At 41.8% G+C, this 24,222-nt stretch overlaps 1 protein-coding gene across 3 annotated transcripts in view; it reads left to right on the top strand.

Moving 5' to 3' along the window:
• Positions 1-24,222, top strand: part of PCSK5 (proprotein convertase subtilisin/kexin type 5) — a 448,720-nt gene that overhangs the window by 187,795 nt on the left and 236,703 nt on the right. For all 3 annotated transcript variants that reach the window (XM_075828207.1, XM_075828203.1, XM_075828198.1), the window contains exons 11-12: positions 20,823-20,940; positions 21,955-22,143. In XM_075828207.1, the coding sequence (XP_075684322.1) occupies positions 20,823-20,940; positions 21,955-22,143 (307 nt within the window). The remainder of the gene's footprint in view (positions 1-20,822; positions 20,941-21,954; positions 22,144-24,222) is intronic.

Consider the following 24,222-nt stretch of genomic DNA (forward strand, 5'->3'; position numbering starts at 1 on the left):
AAAAAAGAGAAATGGCTTAAAGTGGTTTTCCCATGAAGGACATTTATGACATACCCACAGGTTATGTCATAAATGTCAGATAAATGTGGGTTCCACCTCTGAGACCTGCACCTATCTTTAGAACGGGGCCCCTAAACTCCATTCTAGCTTTTTGTGCTCACGCTGCCTCCAGGCCACTTACTGGTTACATGGTTGGGAGTTACAGAAACAGAGTAACTCGCTGAGCTACGCTGTTTCTGTAAGTCCCATAGTAGTGAATAGCAGTTACGGAAGCAGCGTAGCATGCAAGCTATGCTGTTTTGTAATCAGTAAGTGGCCGAGAGGTAGCGTGAGCACAAAAAGCTAGAATGGGGTTTAGGGGCCCCGTTCTAGAAAAAAGGTACGGGTCCCAGAGTTGGGACCCACATCTTTCTGACATTTATGACATATCCTGTGGATATGTCATAAATATCCTTCATGGGAAAACCCCTTTAACCCATTTCTTACATCTGCCTTATATTTACAGCGAAGGTTGGGGGGGGGGAGAGTATAGAGCGAGCTCACGGCCCCTCATGAGTCCGCTCCATAAGATGAGCGTGTGTGCTGTATGAAACAGCCGTCACTTCAGTGCAATGAGCAAAACCCCGCTCGTTTAACCCCTTAGCCAAGCCATTAGAAAGCTGTTAGAATGACATCCCATCAGCCCCCCTGTGACTCTTTTGCGGGATGCAGATGGCTGTTATGGCAGGCTTGGGGCCTAATGAAGACCCCCAGGTCTGCTATCTTTGTGCTCTTATTAAGTCCTGCCAGAGGCAGGTCTTAATAGGTGCCTGTCAGAATCACGATCTACTGCAATACATTAGTATTGCAGCATACCGTGCAAGCGATCAAGTGATCGCTTGTACAAGTCCCCTAGGTGGACTAACTAAAAAATGTAATTTAACGTATTATAAAAAAATATATATATTAAAAGTTAAAACAAAAGATTGTTTCCCCAGAAGCAATTTAAAAAAATGAACATAACTGGTATTGTCGCATCCGTAAAAGTCTGAAGTATTACAACATACATCTAACCTGCACAGTGAACGCTGGAAAAAAAATAAATCAGCTGAATCGCAGGTTTTTGGTAACTTTATCTCCCACAAACAATAGAATAAAAGTGATCAAAAATTCTTATGTACACCAAAATGGTACAATAAAAACTACATCTCACCCACAAAACATGAGCCCTTACATTGTTCAAGCGACGGAAAAATGAAAAAGTTATCGCTCTCAGTATATAGCGACACAGAACAAATTTCATTTTTAATAACTAGTTTTTTCCTTGTAAATTAGTAAAATATAAAAAAATATATATAAATTTGGTATCACTGAAATCATATTTACCCGCAGAATAAAAGTTACATGTCGTTTTTACCACTCCACAAATAAGTTTGTTTTTTTTCCTTTTCCGAGTACATTATATGGTACAATAAATGGTGCCATAAAAAACTAAAACTCTTCCCGCAAAAAACAACCCCAATACGGCCATATTGACGGAAAAATTTAAAAATTATGGCTTTTGGAAGGTGGGGAGGAAAAAGCGAAAATGAAAATTCGAAACATGGCTGCGGAGGGAAGGGGATAAAATGAGTACAAAATAAATAAAAGAAAGTATATATAAAATTACTAAACTTTTGAAGTTGATTTAGATGTTACTAATAGTGGATTACTGATTTAAATAAGTTTGAAAGCATGGTGGTAAATGCCATAGCATGATAATATACATACTGTAAGACTTCTTCTGAAATCAGCCGGATACACTGCCTAAGAAGTCAAATAACACACACGCTAAAGCAGTCACACATCAATCTGACAGGCTCGATTCTCACTAATTGGTACCATATATATCCTCATACTATCAAAGTAAGTGATCTTTTACTATCATTATAACAGCTCTAATGTCAAATCACACAACTCTGTCACCATCTGAAGTAACAAAATCTGTTATATTCAGATAAAGCAAACAGCTTTGTGTTAAACCGTAGCTAACTTTTCAGATGACACTTCAAAATAAGCTCTCATATATGTGTACATGAGAAATAACTATTTATGGCCATTATGTGACTTGTAGTCTGCATTTTTCTTAGCAGTTTTCCCCTCTGCAGGCTCTATCTCTAGTTCTCAGTTGTCTCTGAGCTAGTGGGCAGAGCCTAATCACTATCATCTCTTCTATACACTACACACACCTAGATATATATATATAGAGAGAGAGAGAGAGAGAGAGAAAGAGAGAGAGAGAGAGAGGGAGATATATATATATATATATATATATATATATATATATATAAAAAATATATATATATATTTACAGTATAAACTGCAGCACCATGGAGGAGAATATGCAACAGTAATGAGCAGTGTAGCTGTGAATCCACCACTGGGGAGACATAGAAATCTTACCAACATGTCTGTATCTTTCTCATTCTGCTTCTACTCCCTCCTCCTGTTCTCCCCCTCCATATTCATAGAATTGTATAGCCAGACAGTCAAGAGACACACCCCTACCTTCTGCAGCCCGTCTGTAACCAGGGACGGACTCTGCTTGACAACTAGGGGTGGACAGCAGATTACAAGAAGGGAGACACCTAGTGGCAGTAACTTCACAAAAAATTAGCATGAATAATGCAACTACATTTTAACAGTAAATAAATCACAAGGTTGCTTTATATCAGGTATACCATTAGATTAGCATAAGTTGTTTGAAAAGTTAGCGTTCATTTAAGAGCTCTCCATGCAGAAGCATATCACAGCTGCAGTTCAGTGGAATGCATTGAGTTGCATACTACATCCATGGACATGTATATACTGTATCTAAGCATGTAAGTAGAATTTCTACTCTAGTCTATACTACATATACTTTGATATAAATATACTATATGACATTTGTCAAAGACATTTAAATAGAGTCCAGATATCTACATGTCCCTGGACGTAGCCATGGCAACCAGAATGAAATCAATTATTTCTGGCGACAAACAGTGCACGTTATCAAGTTACTACTTTTTCATTTCACAACTAAACATCTTTATTTCTTAAACATATAGGACTTCTGTAAATAAACCAATTTTTGTCCTAACAAAACAGTAAACAAATGAATTCTTTAATTATAATTGACAATAACAAATGCCAAGCATTATTATGTTTTCTGTAATTGTTTTTATATGTGCGCACAAAGATTTTTTTATTGCATCTTCAAGATAATTTTTATCTGGAGAGATGTAAAACATTATTATTTTTATTGAGCTCTAAAGATTTTTTTTATTAGATAAAATTTAACATCTTGAATGGCTCTACTGAATATAGTCTTTGTGTAAATGAGCTAGTGGCAGGGAAATATTGCACAGTGACATGTCTATTGTAATCATGGAACCTGGGACTATTGTATTTTCTAGGATGACATTTATAGCTGGTCATTGTTATTAAGAATAATAGTAATAATAATAAGCAGAAGAAGAACCTTCATTTTAATGCCAGCATATTCTGCAGCAATTTACAATCAGAAGAAGCTGTATACATACAAAATAAACAACAAACAAATGAACATAAGTAAACAAAAGTGTCCTGTCCACAAGAACTTACTATCTATTGCTGGCCATGCATTAGTGATGCCAGACTGTCATTCATGGTTGGTCTGTCAAGGTTGTCATCAGGGTTGCCAACCAACCGTAAAAAAACTGGTGTTTTTTTCTGCCATCCGTAGTGGCCGGCAGAAAAAAATACCATCCAGGATTTATCCTCCATGCCCCGAAACATTGCACTGCGCATGAACCAAAATGTACATGTGCAGTGCAAACAAGGGACGAGTAGGCCGTGGCCCAAGGAAAATGTATTAGGAGCAGGAGGAGGGCAGACAGAGCCAAGTGAATGACGGTCTGAGTGAGGTTGGTGGCGGGAGTGGACCCGTCCAGTCATCACTTGAGGTCAGGTGACTGGACTGGTCAACTTCCAGGCCGGCACCAACCTCACTCAGACCACTGCCGCGTCATTCACATAGTTGCCAACAGTCCCGAATATGCTGGCAACTACCATATTCAATAGTATCTGCGTCCTCAGGATGCAGATACAATTGAATACTATGGCAGCGCAGGAAACTATCCGCTCCCTGCTCTGCCATTCACTCCTTCTGGGGCGGAATCCCTGGCTAGAGCATTGCCAACACCAGGGGCTCCTGCAGCGTTGACAGTGATGTCAGGGGCTCCTGCAGGAGCGGAATCTGTTGACAACACTGTGGCTGGCGATTCTGCTCCTAGAGGGAGCCCCAATGGTGCTATCTACATGGGGGTGGTGCTATCTACAGGGGGGTGGCACTATTTACAGGAGGATGTGTGTGGCACTATCTACAGGGGGTGTGTGTGGCAATATGTACAGGGGGTATGTGGCTCTATCTACAGAGGGCACTGTGGAATTATCTATAGAGGGCACTGTGGCATTATCTGCCACAGGTGTGCGGAATTATCTACAGGGGGGTATGATGCTATCTACAGTAGGGAGCTACATGGCGCTATCTACAGGAGGGTGGGCTGTATGGTGCTATCTACAGGAGGGGGGCTGTATGGCGCTATCTACAGGAGGGACTGAATGACACTATCTACAGGGGGCTGTGTGGCTCTATCTACAGAGGGGTGTGGCACTATCTACAGAGGGCACTGGGACATCATCTACAGGGGGTTTGGCACTATCTACAGAGGGCAATGTGGCATTATCTACAGAGGGCACTGTGGTATTATCTACAGGTGGGCTGTGTGGCAATATTTACAGGGGTGCTGTGTGGCACTATCTACAAGGTGACTATGTGGCTCAATCTACAGGGGGGCTGTGGAGTGAGTGGTGAGTTATTCGGACTCACCAATCACAGCCCTGCTTGCAGCTTTCCCGCACTACGTTAGCGTGGGAAAGCTACAAGCAGGGCTGTGATTGGTGAGTCATTCCTAGCACAGTGCACAGGCATTTATTTTGTAATGTGTCCGTAAAAATTTTGGTCTGTCTGTGATTTTTAGCCCAGTTGTCCAGGAATTACAGAAGTGGATGTTGGCAACCCTGGTTGTCATTTTGGACAACAACGTTAAAATGACAAATTGGCGATCGATTTCTGCCTCGATCTGTGGTTTCATGGGATAAAGATCTATTGTTTGACTTTCCAACGACTGCACCTGACAACAACCGAAAAAATACAACAAGCAGATCAATTTCTCCAGAGATATCGGACTTCGGTCGCAACTGTCACACTCATTTGTGCCACAGAAAGGCGCCAACAGCCTTTTCGGCTGTCTAAAATCTTTATTAAATGACAAGCTTAAAGAGGGTGAGGGTAGGGATATCGTTGTTGAAAAGGCCAATTTTGTCCTGTAAATTAACCATTCACTTGTGCAAGTCCACAGTTCATTTCTAAATCTGTGAATGACACAATATACAGTATGACTATATAAGTGTTCTTAAAAAAAGACCTAATCCGTGAGCATCCAATGTTTTTAAGTGTTTTAGATACAAGGCCCATGCCTCTGCCCCATGTCCATAAGCTCTACAATACCCTAAGGGTATGTTCACACGGCCTATTTACGGACGTAATTCGGGCGTTTTTGCCCCGAATTACGTCTGAAAATAGCGCCTCAATAGCGCTGACAAACATCTGCCCATTGAAAGCAATGGGCAGACGTTTGTCTGTTCACACGAGGCGTATATTTACGCGCCGCTGTCAAATGACGGCGCGTAAATAGACGCCCGCGTAGAAGAAGTGACCTGTCACTTCTTTGGCCGTATTTGGAGCCGCTATTCATTGACTCCAATGAATAGCAGCGCTAATTACGGCCGTAATTGACGCGGCGTTCAAGCGCCTGCACATGCCGGTACGGCTGAATTTACGGGGATGTTTTCAGGCTGAAACATCCCCGTAATTTCAGCCGTTACGGACCCCCGCCGTGTGAACATACCCTAACAGTAACGTAATGAAAAGTGTGTAATCCTTACATCCCAGTATGTATAGTTTATTGCTGGAGAACCACATATACCAATATATTCTCTAGGAAGATAACTGCTATATATTTCAGGCATAGGCTTAAAACACAATTCTACCTGGGGTGAAGAAACCTAGGGCAGGGAAAGTTAAGATGTAGCCTGCATCACAGGGGGTATTTTAGCGCCTCTCATACTTGCAGCTTGGCATGCCTGCAAGGCACAATGTGATTGTATGATAGATACAGACTGCTCCTTCATTCCTTTTGTGAGTGTTATCAAGCAGGAATATTGCCTATGGCAGTCATTACATGACATTACTTCACATCATGAAGAAGCTCTAAATTATATCTTAATCATAAACACTTTGCACCAGAGTAAACCTCTCAGAGTAGACATAAATCATGCAACAAATGGAGTTATTTCAGATGCTTCATGTGGAAACTGTTCAGATATTTTGTTAAAATACATTTTGGCGAATATCTCTAGTGCTTCTTTGACTATAGTGGAAAATCCTATCTGGACTTCTTGTTATTATGTTTGGTATCCTCATTAATTTTTACAGTTGTTTGTACGCACCCATGTCCCGTGTTTTAGCATTGCCCCGTCTGTCTGCTACTGTATGTTCTTAATTTTTCCCTACTCTGCGGGCAGCACAGTGCCATCTTTGAGCCATCATAATCTATCTCAGTCTTATTGCTAAGGATATATTGCATAGCAAACACAATATTTTTATTGGGGATTAGGGAGAAAGTCCCTAGCAACCAGTCTATGTCAGATTATTCAGGTCTTCAGCTCAAACTAAGGGCGGATTCACACAAACGTGAGCGTTTTGCGCGCGTGGCAGCAGCGTGACAGCTCCGTGTGTCATGTTCATATTGATGCGCGGCTGCGTGCTTTTCGCGCAGCCGCCATCATTATGACACTCCGTTTGGATGTTTGTAAACAGAAAAGCACGTGGTGCTTTTCTGTTTACATTCTTTCTTTTACTGCTGTTGTGCGAATAACGCGCGTCCCACGGAAGTGCTTCCGTGTGGTGCGCATGATTTTCACGCACCCGTTGACTTAAAAAACGGGCAAATATAGGACATGTCGTGAGTTTTACGCAGCGGACACACGCTGCGTGAAAATCACTGACAGTCTGAACGACCCCATAGACTTGCATAGGTACGTGCGACCCGCGTCAAAACCAAGCGGGCTGCACGGACGTAAATCACGTTTGTGTGAATCCGGCCTAAAGACTAGGAATTTAGCAGGACTTGACCCTTTCAAATTGAAGCCGCTGCAACGATCACCTGATCAATGTGGCTCACAGAACCAGTCGAAAATTCTTGTTAGCCAGAAAACTACATAGCGATTTATAAAGAGGGTCCCAAGAGGGTCCCTCTCTAAGATGTCCATATTCCCCATGCTATGATTTGGACTTTTTGCTCCCGGCTGGTTTTGACCTCTGCAATCCCTGATATCCACTAGCTTTGTGATTTGGACTTTGTTTACCCTCGGGCTATCTTGTTATCTGCTCTGGTATTGTCTGCATCGCAACTCTTATCAAATGCTGAACTCTGTTAAAACAACCTGGGTTCTATGCTGCAAAGTCTAACCTGCCTAGCGGTGGGCTCTGGCGAAAAACATAGAGTAGCCTTAGATTCTGTTGATCAGAGTTGTGACGGATTTGGGGTTGCGGATTTATTTGCACGCTCATTCCTGACAGTCTCCAGCAGCCTTCGGGGAATCGATCATCTAGCAATTCCCAATTGAATTGCTCAACTGGTGATTCCATAACAGTAATATATATTTTTTTCCCTTTAATATTAGTTTGTTTGTTTTTCTAAATTTTCATTTTATTTAAAGAATTTTCATGTACAAACAAATAAAAACAAATAAACAAGTGCATGTTCATGACAAAAATCAAGCATGGAGTATCACAAGGACAAAAAACGTAAAGCAATAATATGTAAGGCTGTCAGTGTAATAATAATCTTACACAGTGAAAATAGGACCTATTTAGCCCTGAATGAGCAAACAGGACCTTGATGTAGAAAGGTAAACTTAGGAACAAGCATGTAAACAAAGAACGAAAGTACAATATTCCATGTCATATAGAAAAGGAATGCTAAATATGACACAATAAAATCAAGTATACAAAAGGAAAAACAGAAATCATTGTTCCTAGAGGAAAAGAAAAAGAAAAAGCAGGTCTATGCTAGGTGGGCAGTGGGCAGTAGTAGGAGTGATGAGAGGAGGTTGAGGAGGAAGGGATTGAGGGATTGAGTCTTATTCCTGAAAGACCGCCAAGGGTTCCAGAGGCAAATTTAGGATGGTTTCTGACTTCCCAACTTGCAAGTTCTTCCATCCTACAGATGTGGTCTATCTGATCAACCCGTTGCTATGTAAAAGAGGGATCCTTTGATCTCCAGTGAAGGCTGACCAAAAGCTTTGCAGCGGTAATGAGAAGGGTAGCTAAATCATGTTTGGCTGGGTGGAAGGAAGGGGTAGGGTCCCATAGTAAGACCAGGGGAGCAGACAAGGGTATTTTTTTCCCGGTAATATTGTGGATTGTGTCAGAGACCATTTGCCAAAAAGGTTTAATAAGTTCACATTCCCACCAAATATGCTTGAGAGAACCCACATCTCGACCACAGCGCCAACACAAACTATCAGAGATTCCATTTATTTTGTGTAGGAATTCAGGAGTTCTGTACCATCTGGTGAGGGTTTTGAAATAATTCTCCTGGATTCTCACACATCTTGAGTTGCCATGTGAGTGTCTCAATATAGTAGCAATCTCAGAGGAGGACCAAGAGAAGTTAAGCTCTCTTTCCCAAGCTATAATATAACTCGGTTTGGGGGCAGCCAAACGGGGAATCAAGTCAGAGTATACTTTGGATAGGAGTTTGGTAGGAGTAGAGGGGAAACGTAGCAAGGTGTCTAACCATGAAGGTTCAACGAGCGAAGGGAATTTGTTTCTAAATTGGGAGTATAGACTTTTAAAACTTGCTACATGTAAAAAGTTACAAGTATTCGAACTCGGATTAAGGAGTACTTTAATATTAGTTTACACCTACATCAGCACACATAATCTCTTCTGTGCCACAGAGCCATGCCCTGTTTAGTAGATGATAATTCTTCTGATATGAATGTGTTAGATCACATACCGTTCACAAATCAAGATAGTGCTTTTACCTACAGTACCAAACAGGTTTTCTGTTTTAATAATCATTCTGTCAAGACATGCGAAAGAGAGACAATTGGATCCAGCACTGCATGGAAAGTTACAGTTTTGTATGCCAGTCACTGCATCATTGGAGTGTCTGGCATACAATATGGCATTGCTGCCATCATCATAGTTGTGCTCAGTTAAGAAAATACTACCAGAGAAAAACAGTTTACAGTTGCATTGAACAATACTAATATGAGATATACAGAATTGGAACCAATTTTTTAATGTTTGAAGCATAAAAGGGAACACAGACAAAAGGCCTCGTTTACATTACTGAAATTGAAGAGGAGAAACTAAGGACTGCACATCCACAATATTAATTAGTAAACATGAACATGAGGTTCTTTGTTAACATTTTGATCAAATGGGCCTCTGGGTTGCTCCCTCTGCGGGTACGGTACTGTGATGGCAGGCGCCGCCATGCGGTGCTGCAACCAATAGAGTAGGGACCCACTTAAAGTATGTCGCTGTGAAGTAGCAAGTGGGTTTATACAATTTGATTAACTCCTTCCCGACATTTGACGTATGGCTACGTCATAGCCAGGCAGGGGAAGTATGGAGCACCATACAGACACTTCACAGTAACCAGCGGGATCGTGCTCGAGCGAGATCCCGCTCGTTTAACCCGTTAAATGCCGCTGTCAATAGCGACTGCGGCATTTCAATCGTTAGAAAGAGGGGGCGACCCCCTCTAGCAGCTCATCGCCCCCCGCAATGCAATCGCAGGGTGGCGATGGCTGCTATGGCAAAAAAAAAAAGAAAATATTAAAAGTTAAAAAAAACAACATTTCCCCCTAGAGCATTGTAAAAAAATAAATAAATAAACATAATTGGTATCGCCGCATCCGTAAAAGTCTGAACTATTACAATCTATCATTATTTAACCCGCACGGTGAACGCCGTAAAAACAAATATAAACGCCTGAATCGCTATTTTTTTGGTCACCTCATCTCCCACAAAAAATGGAATAAAAAGTGATCAAAACGTTGCATGTACCCCAAAATGTTAGCATTAAAAACTACAGGTTTTCCCGAAAAAATAAGCCCTCATACTATTTACTCGACGGAAAAATATAAAAGTTATGGCTCTCGGAATTTGGAGACACGAAAATAAATTTTATTTTTTACACTTCGTTTTTTACTTGTAAAAGTAGTAAAATATAGAAAAAACTATATATATATTTGTTATGGCCGTAGTCGTATTGACCCGCAGAATAAAGTTAACATGTTGTTTTAATTGCACAGTGAATTCCGTAAAAACGAAGCGCAAAAAAATGGAGGAATCGCTGTTTTTTTCATTTTCTACCCCACAAATAATTTTTTCCTGTTTCCTAGTACATTATATGGCAAAATAAATGATGCTACGAAAAATACAACTCGTCCCACAAAAATCAAGCCCTCACAGTACTATATCGACGGAAAAATAAAGACGTTATGGCTTTTGGAAGGTTGGGAGGAAAAAACGAAAAAGAAAATCTGAAAGTTGTTTACGCTGGGAAGGGGTTAAAATGTTAACAAAGAACCTCATGTTCATGTTTACCGATTAATATTGTGGATGTGCGATCCTTAGTTTCTCATCGTCAATTTCAGTAATATCACATAGTCTTTCCTTTTTTTGCAATGTCTAGTACCAGCACGCCACGCTTTTGACCCAGCTGATGTTAATTTAGGAATGACCTCATTAGGGTATGTTCACACGCTTAGCAAAAAGCGTCTGAAAATACGGAGCTGTTTTCAAAGCCGTTTTTTTAGTTTTTCGTGGCATTTTTTAAGGCCGTTTTTGTAGCTGTTTTTCTATAGAGTCAATGAAAAACGGTTCCAAAAACGGCTCAAGAAGTGACATGCACTTCTTTTGAGTGGGCTTTTTTTTATAATTTGTTTTTCAAAATGTGTAAAATAATTCCCCCGTCGGAACAGAACGCAGTTTTTCCCCATTGAAATTAATGACCAGATGTTTGGAAGCGTTCTGCTTCTGATTTTTCGGCCATTTTTCAGCCCTTTACGGCCCTGAAAAACAGCTGAAAATAAGCCGTGTGAACGTACCCTAAGTGTTTCTGCTCTTGTGCTCTCAGTTGGCACATCTAATGGTGAGTTCATTCCATCTTTTCACATGTGGTGGTGCTGTGGGGTGGCGTCTGTTGCTGGGGTGCTGCACTTGTGGGGGGACGTGGCCCAGAGTCAAGGTTGGCTTGGCCTGGCAGCATGGGTGCTTCTGGGCCTCTTGGTTGCTCCCTCTGCGCGTGCGATATTGTGGTGGCGGGCGCCACCATGCAATGCTGCAACCAATAGAGTAGGGACCTACTTAAAGGGTGTCTCCGTAAAGTGGCAAGTGGGCTTATACAATTTGATCAAAATGTTAACTGAGAAGCTCATGTTCATGTTTACTGATTAATATTTCTGGATATGCGATCCTTAGTTTCTCCTCTTCAATTTCTTATTTACATTACGTTTGTGATGTATGTACTGGGAAAACTCCCAAAGTACATCCTAAACGTGTCTATAGGGTTACATAATTTATGGGTGATGGAGCCACTGCATGGCATTCATTTAACGTATGCATCGAAAGCTTTTCCTCACATATACATTGAACAGAGCCCATAAACGTGATGTGAACAGGGCCCTAACATATTTTTACTTTTGTACAAGCTATTAAAAATGACAACTACACTATCATTTTCCTGTCCACACCTTACATTAATTACATTTAGTATTGTAGTATCCCACTATCCATTGTCCATTAAGGGGCCAAAACCTATTACCATTATTTAATGCAGATATTTATTCTAAACTCTTTACAATGGAAGAATTAAAAAAAAAAAAAATATGAATAGTTTCATATTGGAAAAAAAACCATTAAAGTCCACAGTTGCCAGGGAAACGAAAAACTCACATCTCAAAAATCAAAAAGGTTCTGCCGTATGTCATGCACATCATAAGAACACTGCAAAGATTAAACATGAGGCTTCAGGTTTCCAGGCTTGTCTTTCACTGCCAGAACCCTGCATCATGATGGAAATCACATCAATAGAAGACTTCTCAAGGTTGCAGGTTTGTGATTCTGGACCATTGTTAGTGAAGTTAGTATGAGCTAGGCTAGTTATTCTCAGCCTGTTTGCTTTTGCCTGTTGTTTTTTCTTTTTTCTTAGGCCTTATGCACACGAAAAGGTTTCCCGGCCGTGTGACGGCTGTTCAAAAAACGTCCGTCACACGGCCGCAGTAGGAACAATAGACCCCAAATGGGGCTATTCACACAATCGTTTTTTTTGGGACATGAACTATTTTCGGCCGTTCTCCTGGCTGCCCAGCTCCCATAGAAGTGTATGGGGCCAGGTAATACATGGCCATCACTCGAATGTGTTCTGAGTGACAGCCGTGTCTTCCATCGCTTGCTCTCTCCTCCTCCTCCCCACAGCGCGAAATGCATGTGAGGAGGAGGAGGGTATTTTTTTGCTCCCTGTAGGAGCAGAATCCCCAATCCCAGGCCACAGCTTCAGCAACGCTGTGGCCGGGGATTGGGGATTCCACTCCAGGAGAAGTCCCTGACTTCACTGTCCATATATGGACACAGTGACATCAGGGACTTCTGAAGCGGAATCCCCGGAGCTGCGGCCAGAGTTTTCGCTCCAGGAGAAGTCCCTGACTTCACTGTCCATATATAGACATTGAAGTCAGGGACTTCTCGTGGAATGGTGGTTCTATCTACAGAAAGGTAGGGGGTGGGGTGCCATCTATGGGGGGGTGCTGTGTAGAACTACCTACAGGGGGCTGTGTAGCATTACCTGCAGGGAGCTGTGTGGCATTACCTACGGGGGGCTGTGTGGCACTACCTATGGGGGCTGTGTGGCATTACCTATAGGGAGCTGTGTGGCATTACCTACGGGGGGCTGTGTGGCACTACCTATGGGGGCTGTGTGGCATTACCTACAGGGGGGCTGTGTGGCATTACCTACAGGGGGCTGTGTGGTTTTACCTACAGGGGGCTGTGTGGCATTACCTACAAGGGGGGCTGTGTGGCACTACTTATAGGGGGGCTGTGTGGCACTACCTACAAGGGGGGCTGTGTGGCACTCCCTACAGGGGCGCTGTGGCAGTATCTACAGAGGGAAGTGTGTGGCAAAAAACGTACAAATGAAATTCATCAGTTTTTAAAACGAACAGGGAAAAAAAACGGATGCAACACGGGTCAAAATTGGCCATTAAAAACTGAAACACGGCCCGGAACAGAAACGGAATGGATGCAAAACGGCCGAGAAAAACTGACCAAAACGTTTTTATCGGTTGACACTCGGACCCTGTCGTGTGAATAGAGCCTTACTGTGTTTTCGGTCCTTCTGCTGGTTTGTTTGTTGTTAGGTCATGCTCATTGTATATCGGATTATGCTAAATATATGCACAAGAAATATCAGACCAAAAAATATGTTTATTTTAGTGGCATGTACAAAAGTTACGTCCCCATATGCGTCCAACCGGTACATTACTCTGGGCTATATATACAGTATGTATATGTGATATATCCCCAGATGATAGCTAAATTCTACAGGTGCCTACCAAGGAAATTTATATATATATATATATATATATATATATATATATATATAGCAATTACTATCATCAACAAACAATGTTGTTGGTTATAATGTGGAAGAAAACATTACTTCTCGAGCCCTGATACTGGCCAATTAACTTAATTCCAGTGGCGTAGTTATGGGGGGTGCAGAACCCAGCCCCTGGTGCCTGAGGGGGCCCAGGGTCCTCTCTGCCACATAAGAAGACACCAGTTTTATAAATGGAACATGGTATAGGAAGGGCCCTGTTACAGATTTTGCATTTGAAGCTTCAAGTTACACCTCTGCTTAGTAATCTTTATAAGGCCCTGTTCACATGGAGTTTTTTTGCAGGCAGAAAAATCTGCCGACCTGCCTGCAATTTCTTGCCGCCGCAGGCAAAAAATGCTGCGAAAAACGCTTTCTCTGCCTTCCATTGATTTCAATGGGAGGTCAGAGGCGTAACCGCGGCAAGAAAAAGCATCCCACCTTTTCTTACTGCAAGTGGCTAAAAGCCACCGTGGAAAAAAACGCCTCCACCTCCCGTTGAAATCAATGGGAGGCGGTTGCGGTCGTTTTTTGGCTCTGATTGTGACGCGGTTTCTGAGTCAAAAAACTGTATTCTGTATTGGTTCATCACACTGATATAGTGAATACTTATTACGATTGAACGTTATTATTGGCCTTTATGGCAGGAAAAATTAACTTCTATTTCATTCTATTATAAAAAGAGTGAAAAGAAGGATGTACTCTGTTCAGTGGGGTTTGCAGATCATTGCTTTGTAATACTGAAATAAATGGCATTAATTATAATTATTTTTTAATTGCCTACTGAAAATTATCTGTATGCAATCCAAAATAGCAGCAAATAAATAATGCTGTATAGCGCCAAACAATTAGCCATAAGTAGCTAGGGTAGTTGATGGGTTTATGGTAACATCTCTGGGTCTTGGACAGAGAAGCAATTAATATCTGCAACCCTTTGTGGTCTAGGACAGTGAATTGGGTTAATGTCTGCATTCCTGGTGGTCTAGGACAGGAAAGGGGTTAATAGCTGCAACTTCCTCTTGGTCTAGGGCAGTGAAGTGGTTAATGTCAGAATCCCTGATGGTCCAGGGCAGAGACAGTGTTAAAGGTTATGTACACTTTTGGAGGGCATTTTTTTTATTTTATGAAAATGTCTATCAGTGTGTTTTGTGCAACTTTCTAATTAGTTTTTATTGAAAATTATTTTTTACTTTTTGACATACAGCTGCTCTGTATTCTGTATGCACAGCAGCTGTAATGTTCGCTATGACCTGAATTTGTCAGGTCCGCGGGACTGACGGGTTTAGTGTCAGCGGGTCCTGCGTTTCTCTGACACGCAAGATCCACCTGTAATCTATCACATCTAAATTATGAACTGTCAGAGACAAGCAGGACCCACCGACACTGAACCCGTCAGTCCCGTGGACCTGACCGGAGCAGGAATTTGCGCTAGTTACAGCTGCTATGTATACAGAGCAGCTGTATTTCAAAAAGTAAAACAAATTTTTAATAAAAACTATTTAGAAAGTTACAGTCAATCACACTGACTGACATTTTTATTATTAAAAAAATAATAATTTCCCTCCAAAGGTTTACAGAGCCTGTAATGTGAGTATCCCTGGTGGTGTAGGGCAGAGAAAGCATTGATGCCAGTAATGTTGACAGATGTCTGGACATTCTGTTTGATTATTTTACTTATATTGTTCTTGGGTATTGTCTTTTAAATTCTGCGTTTTTTTTAGTTTTTTTTTAGAAGAAAAGGATCTCTCCATTGTGTAGGTTCTTCTGTCTTTAATTCATTCTTTGACATTGCTATATTAGGATGATCGGAGGCAGGGGCGTAACTAGGAAAGACTGGGCCCCATAGCAAACTCTTAACTGGGGCCCCCCCCGGGTGCCACCAGCAGCCCCCCTTATAAATAGTGCCCCCTGTAGAATGTGCCATACAGCCCCCCTGTAGACAGTGCTATATAGCCCCGCCTATAGAAAGTGTCACACCCCATTTTTAGATACGGCCCCCACCTCCCCCTTGTAGATAGTGCCATACAGCCCCCTATAGATATCGCCATAAAGCCCCCACTGTATATAGCGCTATACAACTCCCACTGTCTATAGAGCCACACAGCCCCCCTCCCTTATATATAGTGCCACACAGCCCCCCTTTAGTAGAAAGTGCAGCACAGACCCCCCTTAGTAGAAAGTGCCACACACAGACCCCTGTAGATTGCACCACACTCAGCCCCCTGTAGATAGAGCCACAGCCCTCCCCCTTGTAAATAGTGCCATACAGTTCCCGTATGTGTATAGTGCCACACAGCTCCCCCTTGTGTATAGTGCCAAACCGCTCCCCCTTGTGCATAGTGCCACACAGCTCCCCCTTGTCCATAGTGCCCCACAGTCCCCCTTTGTGTATAGTGCCACACAGCCCCCCCCCCCTTGTGTATAGTGCCACAAGGCAATGGTGCATCCGAGAAAGTTGTATCAGCCAGGGAGATGTCACTCAAACATGGAAAGGTGGGTTTGGAGGCAGGACTATCTGACTCTTCAGCATAGCGGCACCGCCCCATGACCCTCTAATGAGTAATTAGCATATAGTGTACGCCGTTTTAAAAGTGGATTTTAAGGATTTTGCTGCATCTGAAAAAAAAATACAAAGTAATGTTTGTAAATATTGTCAGGTCATGTATTATTGCATGGTGGAGGTTCAAGGGGTTAAAACTACATGACAGATTCCCATTAAATATACAATGAATTGAGAACAATTCCATCTGCCCTGCAATTCTGTTATTATAAATATATCCTATATAATTACAGCTCCAGAAACAAGCTCATACATATATACAGTACCACAACCAAGCTCAGTACATAAATACAGTACCATAACCAAGATCAGTACATAAATACAGCACTAGAACCAAGCTAAGTACATATATACAGCACCAGAACAAAGCTCAGTACATAAATACATCACTAGAACCAACCTCAGTACATAAATACAGCACTAGAACCAAGCATTGACATATATACAGCACCAGAACAAAGCTCAGTACATATATACAGCACTAGAACAAAGCTCAGTACATAAATACAGCACTAGAACGAAGCTCAATACATATATATATACAGCACCAGAATCAAACTCATTACATATATACACAGCACCAAACCCAATCTCATATGTATATACAGCACCAGAACTAAGCTCAGTACTTACATACACAATCAGAACCAAGATCAGTACATATATACAACACCAGAACAAATACAGCTCAATTTAGTGCAACCCCTGCCGTATAGGTTTGTACGGTGTAAAACTACAGCTCCAAGCATGGCCCGAACAATGGTAAGGATATGCTGGGAAATGCTGTTTCACGGAAAAAAAAATCATACCACTCATCATCTCGCTGCAGATCATACAGTGACTACAGTGCTGATTAGAGGCAGAATAAATATTTACATTAAATGATTCACCGGTGACTTCTCAGATTCTAGTTTTTTTTCTTCTCCCTCCGGTCCAGACATCTTTGATGGATTTCTACCAGCCATGACCCATTTCTGCAGTTTTCCGCTCAGATGTCTTCAGCTTCTCACTTTTAAAACATTTCTGCACCTATAAACGAAGTTAAAATTCTCAACACTTCTAAATATAATAAAGCACCATACACTGCACCTCTAACTATAATAGCGCCATACACTGTGTACCTGATTATAATAGTACCATACACTGTGTCCCACACACACACCGTGCCCCCTGTAGATAGTGCCCCCATAGCCCCCTGTAGATAGTGACCTACATAGAAGCCCCTGTAGATAGTGTCCCACATACAACCCTCTGTAGATAGTGCCCACATATGGACTCCAGAGCTGCAAGGCAATGGTAATTTGTTGAATTTGCAGCATATTTACAGAAATATCTTTCAATCCAAAAAAACTTAACAGCCCAAGTTACATGTTAACATAGGACCCCTTCTTTGATATCACCTTCACAATTCTTGCATCCATTGAATTTGTGAGTATTTGGACAGTTTCTGCTTGAATATCTTTGCAGGATGTTAGAATAGCCTCCCAGAGCTTCTGTTTTGATGTGAACTGCCTCCCACCCTTATAGATATTTTGCTTGAGGATGCTCCAAAGGTTCTCAATAGGGTTGAGGTCAGGGGAACATGGGGGCCACACCATGAGTTTCTCTCATTTTATGCCCATAGCAGCAAATGACACAGAGGTATTATTTGCAGCATGAGATGGTGCATTGTCATGCATGAAGATAATTTTGCTACGGTTCTTCTTTTTGTACCACGGAAGAAAGTGGTCAGTCATAAACTCTACGTACTTTGCAGAGGTCATTTTCACACCGTCAGGGACCCTAAAGGGGCCTACCAGCTCTCTCCCCGTGATTCCAGCCCAAAACATGACTCCGCCACCTCCTTGCTGACGTCGCAGCCTTGTTGGGACATGGTGGCCATTCACCAACCATCCACTACTCCATCCATCTGGACCATCCAGGGTTGCACGGCACTCATCAGTAATCAACACGGTTTGAAAATTAGTCTTCATGTATTTCTGAGCCCACGCAACCGTTTCTGCTTGTGAGCATTGTTTAGGGGTGGCCGAATAATAGCTTTATGCACACTTGCAAACCTCTGGAGGATCCTACACCTTAAGGTTCACGGGACTCCAGAGGCACCAGCAGCTTCAAATACCTGTTTGCTGCTTTGCAATGGCATTTTAGCAACTGCTCTCCTAATCCTATTTATTTGTCTGGCAGAAACCTTCCTCATTATGCCTTTATCTGAGCGAACCTGTCTGTGCTCTGAATCAGCCACAAATCTTTTCACAGTACGATGATCACGCTTAAGTTTTCTTGAAATATCCAATGCTTTCATACCTTGTCCAAGGTATTGCACTATTTCACGGCGGCAGAGAGATCTTTTTCTTTCCCATATTGCTTGAAACCTGTGGCCTGCTTAATAATGTGGAACGTCCTTCTTAAGTAGTTTTCCTTTGATTGGGCACACCTGGCAAACTAATTATCACAGGTGTCTGAGATTGATTACAATGATCCAAAGAGCCCTAAGACACAATACCATCCATGAGTTTAATTGAAAAATGAATAATTAAATGTTTATGACACTTAAATCCAATGTGCATAATAATTTGGAACATGGTGTATAGCCCACCCCTGTATATAGTGCCCCACATATAGACCCCCCTGTAGATTGTGCCCCACATCCCCACATACAGACCACCCCTGTAGCTAGTGCCCCAGATATAGACCCCCCCTGTATTTAGTGGCCCACATATAGACGACCTCCCTGTAGATAGAGCCCCCACTATATATAATGCCACTCACAGTTTTATGATAAAAAAAACAAAAACTTTACATACTCACATGATCCCGTTCCCACGCTGTGGCAGGTCTACTGGAGCTAAACGAGCATCCAATGACGCTGATTGGCAGGGCTGAATGACTTGTCCTGTCACTCAGTGCCTTTCAAGTATGGAAGCGGCTCGATGACGTTATTGCGCCGCTAGCCAATCAGCGTTATTGTAAGGCGCTGAATGGCCATTCAGCACTAATGCATGTATTTGGCTGTCACTAGCACCGGGGCCCTCTCCGGTGCTAGCAACGTCTACAGGCATGAGAGGGCCTGTGTCGCCCGGCCCATACTTGTTGGAGGCTCGGCAGCGCGGGCCCCATAGTTGCGGCGCTACCGCTGTAGCAACCATAACGGCTGCTAGCGGCGCCACCGGGCGTATTGGGGGGCGTGTCAGCTGGCGGCACGGGTCCCCTCAAGCTGAAGGCCCTGTAGCAGCCGCTAGGCTGCTACCGCGGTAGTTACGACACAGATCAGAGGTCTTAGGCTACGTTCACACGAGCGTGACAGATTTATGCGCGTAAAAAAAGTTGCGTTATTGCATCTGTGCTTTGTAAATGGCATGTGTTTTTTGCGCACCCGCAAAGCACTTTTTTTTTTCAATCGAATTGATGCGCAAATCACGCACAGCACACGGATTTGAATTTGTGTGCAGTGCGTGGTTTTCACGCACCCATTGCCTTCAATGGGCGCGTAGGTGCATTAAAACGCACCAATATAGGACATGCAGTGAGTTTCACGTAACGGACTCTCTCTGCGTGTGTGAACAGCCTCATTGAAATCAATGGGTCCGTGTGCTGTGTGTGATTTCCACGTACAGCACACGGACGAGTTTTACACTCATCTGAATGAGCCCTAAAACACTTCTATTGGCAGAAATACCATCAAAATGATCTAATATGTCATAGGCACATGTGAGGATATTACATGGAGTGATCTCTGGCTACTAATTTCCAGGAAGAATAGACTATAGAAACCCCAGAATATCAAAAATGTTTATCACTAAATAAAATGTACCCAAATTCTAATCACCCTGAGATTGATTGAAACGGTCCTTTACTTAGAATTTTGTTTCAGATTTTCAGTAACAGAAAGCTCTAGACAGTGCCAAATAGGTTTAAGCTCTATATAGAGCCTTTTCACCGACCACCGATATGCTCTTATCACGTGTCCTGTATCTATGACTTATCAGAAGAACATTTTGACTATATATCTCCTGTAAAAAAGCATATCTGCTAAGCAAGTACCCTAAAATCTACCCCAGTCCATTTTTTTTATCTTTTTATTCACAAATTTTATCTTTTTATAGAAAAGTTCTATGAACATTGGACTACTATTACTCCATCCATGTTGTGACACCTGTTTAATATTTTGTTTAACCTTGCCACGTTTAAATCTTCTTTGTGGGCTCTCTATCTAAGCATCAGCAGGGATTCTGGGGGTCAGACCCCCACCGAACAAACATTGATGGCCTAACCTAAGGTTAGGCTGTCAAAGTACATTTACCTTTAAGATGGTTCAAATAGCAAACCTTTTGCCTTTGATATTTTCTATTGTTTTGCATTTAATACTTCCAAAATAAAGATGAAATACATTCTAGTATCCCAGCACATTACTCCATGAAAATGTCTGCTTGGTTTGCTGACCCTTACAAATGAATACCTGAATTTTTTCTTCTACTCAACAGTGAGCCACTTATATGGATTTGGCTTGATGGATGCTGAAGCCATGGTGATAGAAGCAGAGAAATGGACAACGGTCCCGGCACAGCACATTTGCGTTGAAAACACAGACCGCCAGATCAAGTAATATGTCACATATTTTATTTATTTCCTTACTAGTAGGTGAACATGACAGCTTCCTAAAGCTTCTGTATTTATAAAAATCTATTTTCTTATGAACACAATTTGGTTTCCCAACTAACATAATTCAATTTTGCCCAATGTGACTGTGCAGTTCTTGTCACCTTGTACAGTACAAGCGGTGGGTGCGTCATGTGTGTGACCATGTAGATACTGGATATTAATTATTTGAGGAGACTATCATCATCCTCTCAAGAAAGGACTATGAATTAGAACACTGTACTGGCAGTAAGTGGACGTGTTCTCGCCAGTGTTCAAAGAGTGGCAGCAGTGAATACACATGCTAACCGGTGAATTGGCAGTAATGATGGGCAATGCCTGCTGCAGTGAACATAACCTCATATCTTTATATGTTACCTTTGCTATATACACACATATTTCTGCAAATGTTATTTGAATGATTTTCTGCAGGATCTTATGCAACGATATATTTTTCACTATAGTAATTGTGAACTTTTATTACATAATTTTACAATAAACAGCAGATTTTTTTAGGGGAATGGGATATTTTATAGTAACAGCAAAATCACTATTTTACATAGACTAAATACTCAGCATTATTTTTGGCCCGTTGATTTACATAGTAATATATTGTTCCACTGGAGTAATGACGGGTAATGTTCGGAAAAAAAACAAAAGAATCTTGTTTTGCCCTTTTTGATTTAGAAGATTGCTGGGCTGGCTAGAATCAATGCTATACTTACTGAGAAATTTCAGAAATGTTTTTATACCACCTTGTAAAGATAAAAAACCTTCTTATAATTCTCACGGGAGATGCATTCCTCTGATGCCTGTCTCAGTGGGCATTTTTATTTTATTGTTACAATAAACATGCCAAGCATATATATATATATATATATATATATATATATATATACATACTAAATAAACATGATGCTTGTGACAACTTTAGGAGTAATACAGTTATTTTATTCTCTAATACTTCTTCTTATATAGGACAATTCGTCCAGACAACGTGGTGCGTTCAGTGTATAAAGCCACAGGATGTTCTGACAATGTCAACCACCATGTTATTTACCTGGAGCACGTGGTCGTACGCATCACAATTACGCACCCACGCAGAGGAGATCTGGCTATCTATCTGACCTCTCCTTCAGGCACCAGGTCCCAGCTGCTGGCTAACAGGTAGGTGTTTAATGTGTTAAAATCGATAAATGTATGCATTAAACAGAAAAAATCTGCATGAATAAGAACGCTAAAATTATTTTTATTAATAATACCATTAACACAGGGCTAAACTAGCCAAAACTTCTCCTACAAAGTATCAGGCTAACCAGGCTAAGAGCGACCAGGATAGCACATCAAACAGGAAGCAATCGATTTGGACACTGTAACGCTTACCTATTAAGATTTTAACTTTTATATTAATCGCTAGAAACTATATACACTTCAATCCTGCCTGGACTAGTATTGGAGGTCAAACACTCCCCATTATTTTTATGAAAATACCTAAACGCGTTTCTACATCCTTTTCATTAAAGGATGTTTCCTCAGAGGTGTATGATTCTTGAAAAAGAGCGCTATTACACAGTTTTGTGCGTATTCACAAGCCCCACCTGTCACGTAAGTTTAAAAACACGGTTCTGGTGTCTGATTGTGACGCGTGTGGCGAAACACCAACGATTTAAGGTTTAAGCTCGGCCCATCGGAGGCAGGACGTTCCCGTGACATCCTCCGATCAGGCGGTGCCACGTCACACTAGGGGTATGTCCTCTTCTCTGCCCCGTGGGGGCCAACCAATCGACGCAAGGCATCGTTTTTCTATGGGAACCTTGAAGCAGCTTTAAGCAAATAGCGGCACACTAGTAGACAAAGAAATTAATTAACCGGAACATAGATGAACAGGTAATTAATGACTATCACAAACAGTGGCCACCAAAAACCATAATAGTCCATATTAAAGTAATGAGAGTTTATTATCCCGGACCTTGCATTCAGACTGATGGTCTTAAAATCACGGACATTAGATTAGTCTACTGCATAGCAGAGTCCTGCCAGTCAGATACTAACTTAGATTTTCTAATTGTCGGAAGACCAATATACGGTGGAGGAAATAAGTATTTGATCCCTTGCTGATTTTGTGAGTTTGACCACTGTCAAAGTCATGAACAGTCTAGAATTTTTAGGCTAGGTTAATTTTACCAGTGAGAAATAGATTATATAAAAAAAAAATAAGAAAATCACATTGTCAAAATTATATATATTTATTTGCATTGTGCACAGAGAAATAAGTATTTGATCCCCTACCAACCATTAAGAGTTCAGCCTCCTCCAGACCAGTTACACGCTCCAAATCAACTTGGTGCCTGCATTAAAGACAGCTGTCTTACATGGTCAACAGTATAAAAGACTCCTGTCCATAGACTCAATTAATCAGTCTGACTCTAACCTCTACAACATGGGCAAGACCAAAGAGCTTTCTAAGGATATCAGGGACAAGATCATAGACCTGCACAAGGCTGGAATAGGCTACAAAACCATAAGTAAGACGCTGGGTGAGAAGGAGACAACTGCTGGTGCAATAGTAAGAAAATGGAAGACATACAAAATGACTGTCAATCGACATCGATCTGGGGCTCCATGCAAAATCTCACCTCGTGGGGTATCCTTGATCCTGAGGAAGGTGAGAGCTCAGCCGAAAACTACACGGGGGGAACTTGTTAATGATCTCAAGGCAGCTGGGACCACAGTCACCAAGAAAACCATTGGTAACACATTACGCCGTAATGGATTAAAATCCTGCAGTGCCCGCAAGGTCCCCCTGCTCAAGAAAGCACATGTACAGGCCCGTCTGAAGTTTGCAAATGAACATTTGGATGATTCTAAGAGTGATTGGGAGAAGGTGCTGTGGTCAGATGAGACTAAAATTGAGCTCTTTGGCATTAACTCAACTCACTGTGTTTGGAGGAAGAGAAATGCTGCCTATGACCCAAAGAACACCGTCCCCACTGTCAAGCATGGAGGTGGAAACATTATGTTTTGGGGGTGTTTCTCTGCTAAGGGCACAGGACTACTTCACCGCATCAATGGGAGAATGGATGGAGCCATGTACCGTCAAATCCTGAGTGACAACCTCCTTCCCTCCACCAGGACATTACAAATGGCTCGTGGCTGGGTCTTCCAGCACGACAATGACCCGAAACATACAGCCAAGGCAACAAAGGAGTGGCTCAAAAAGAAGCACATTAAGGTCATGGAGTGGCC

Source organism: Rhinoderma darwinii, chromosome 1 (assembly GCF_050947455.1).
Source record: "Rhinoderma darwinii isolate aRhiDar2 chromosome 1, aRhiDar2.hap1, whole genome shotgun sequence".
NCBI lineage: Eukaryota > Metazoa > Chordata > Amphibia > Anura > Rhinodermatidae > Rhinoderma > Rhinoderma darwinii.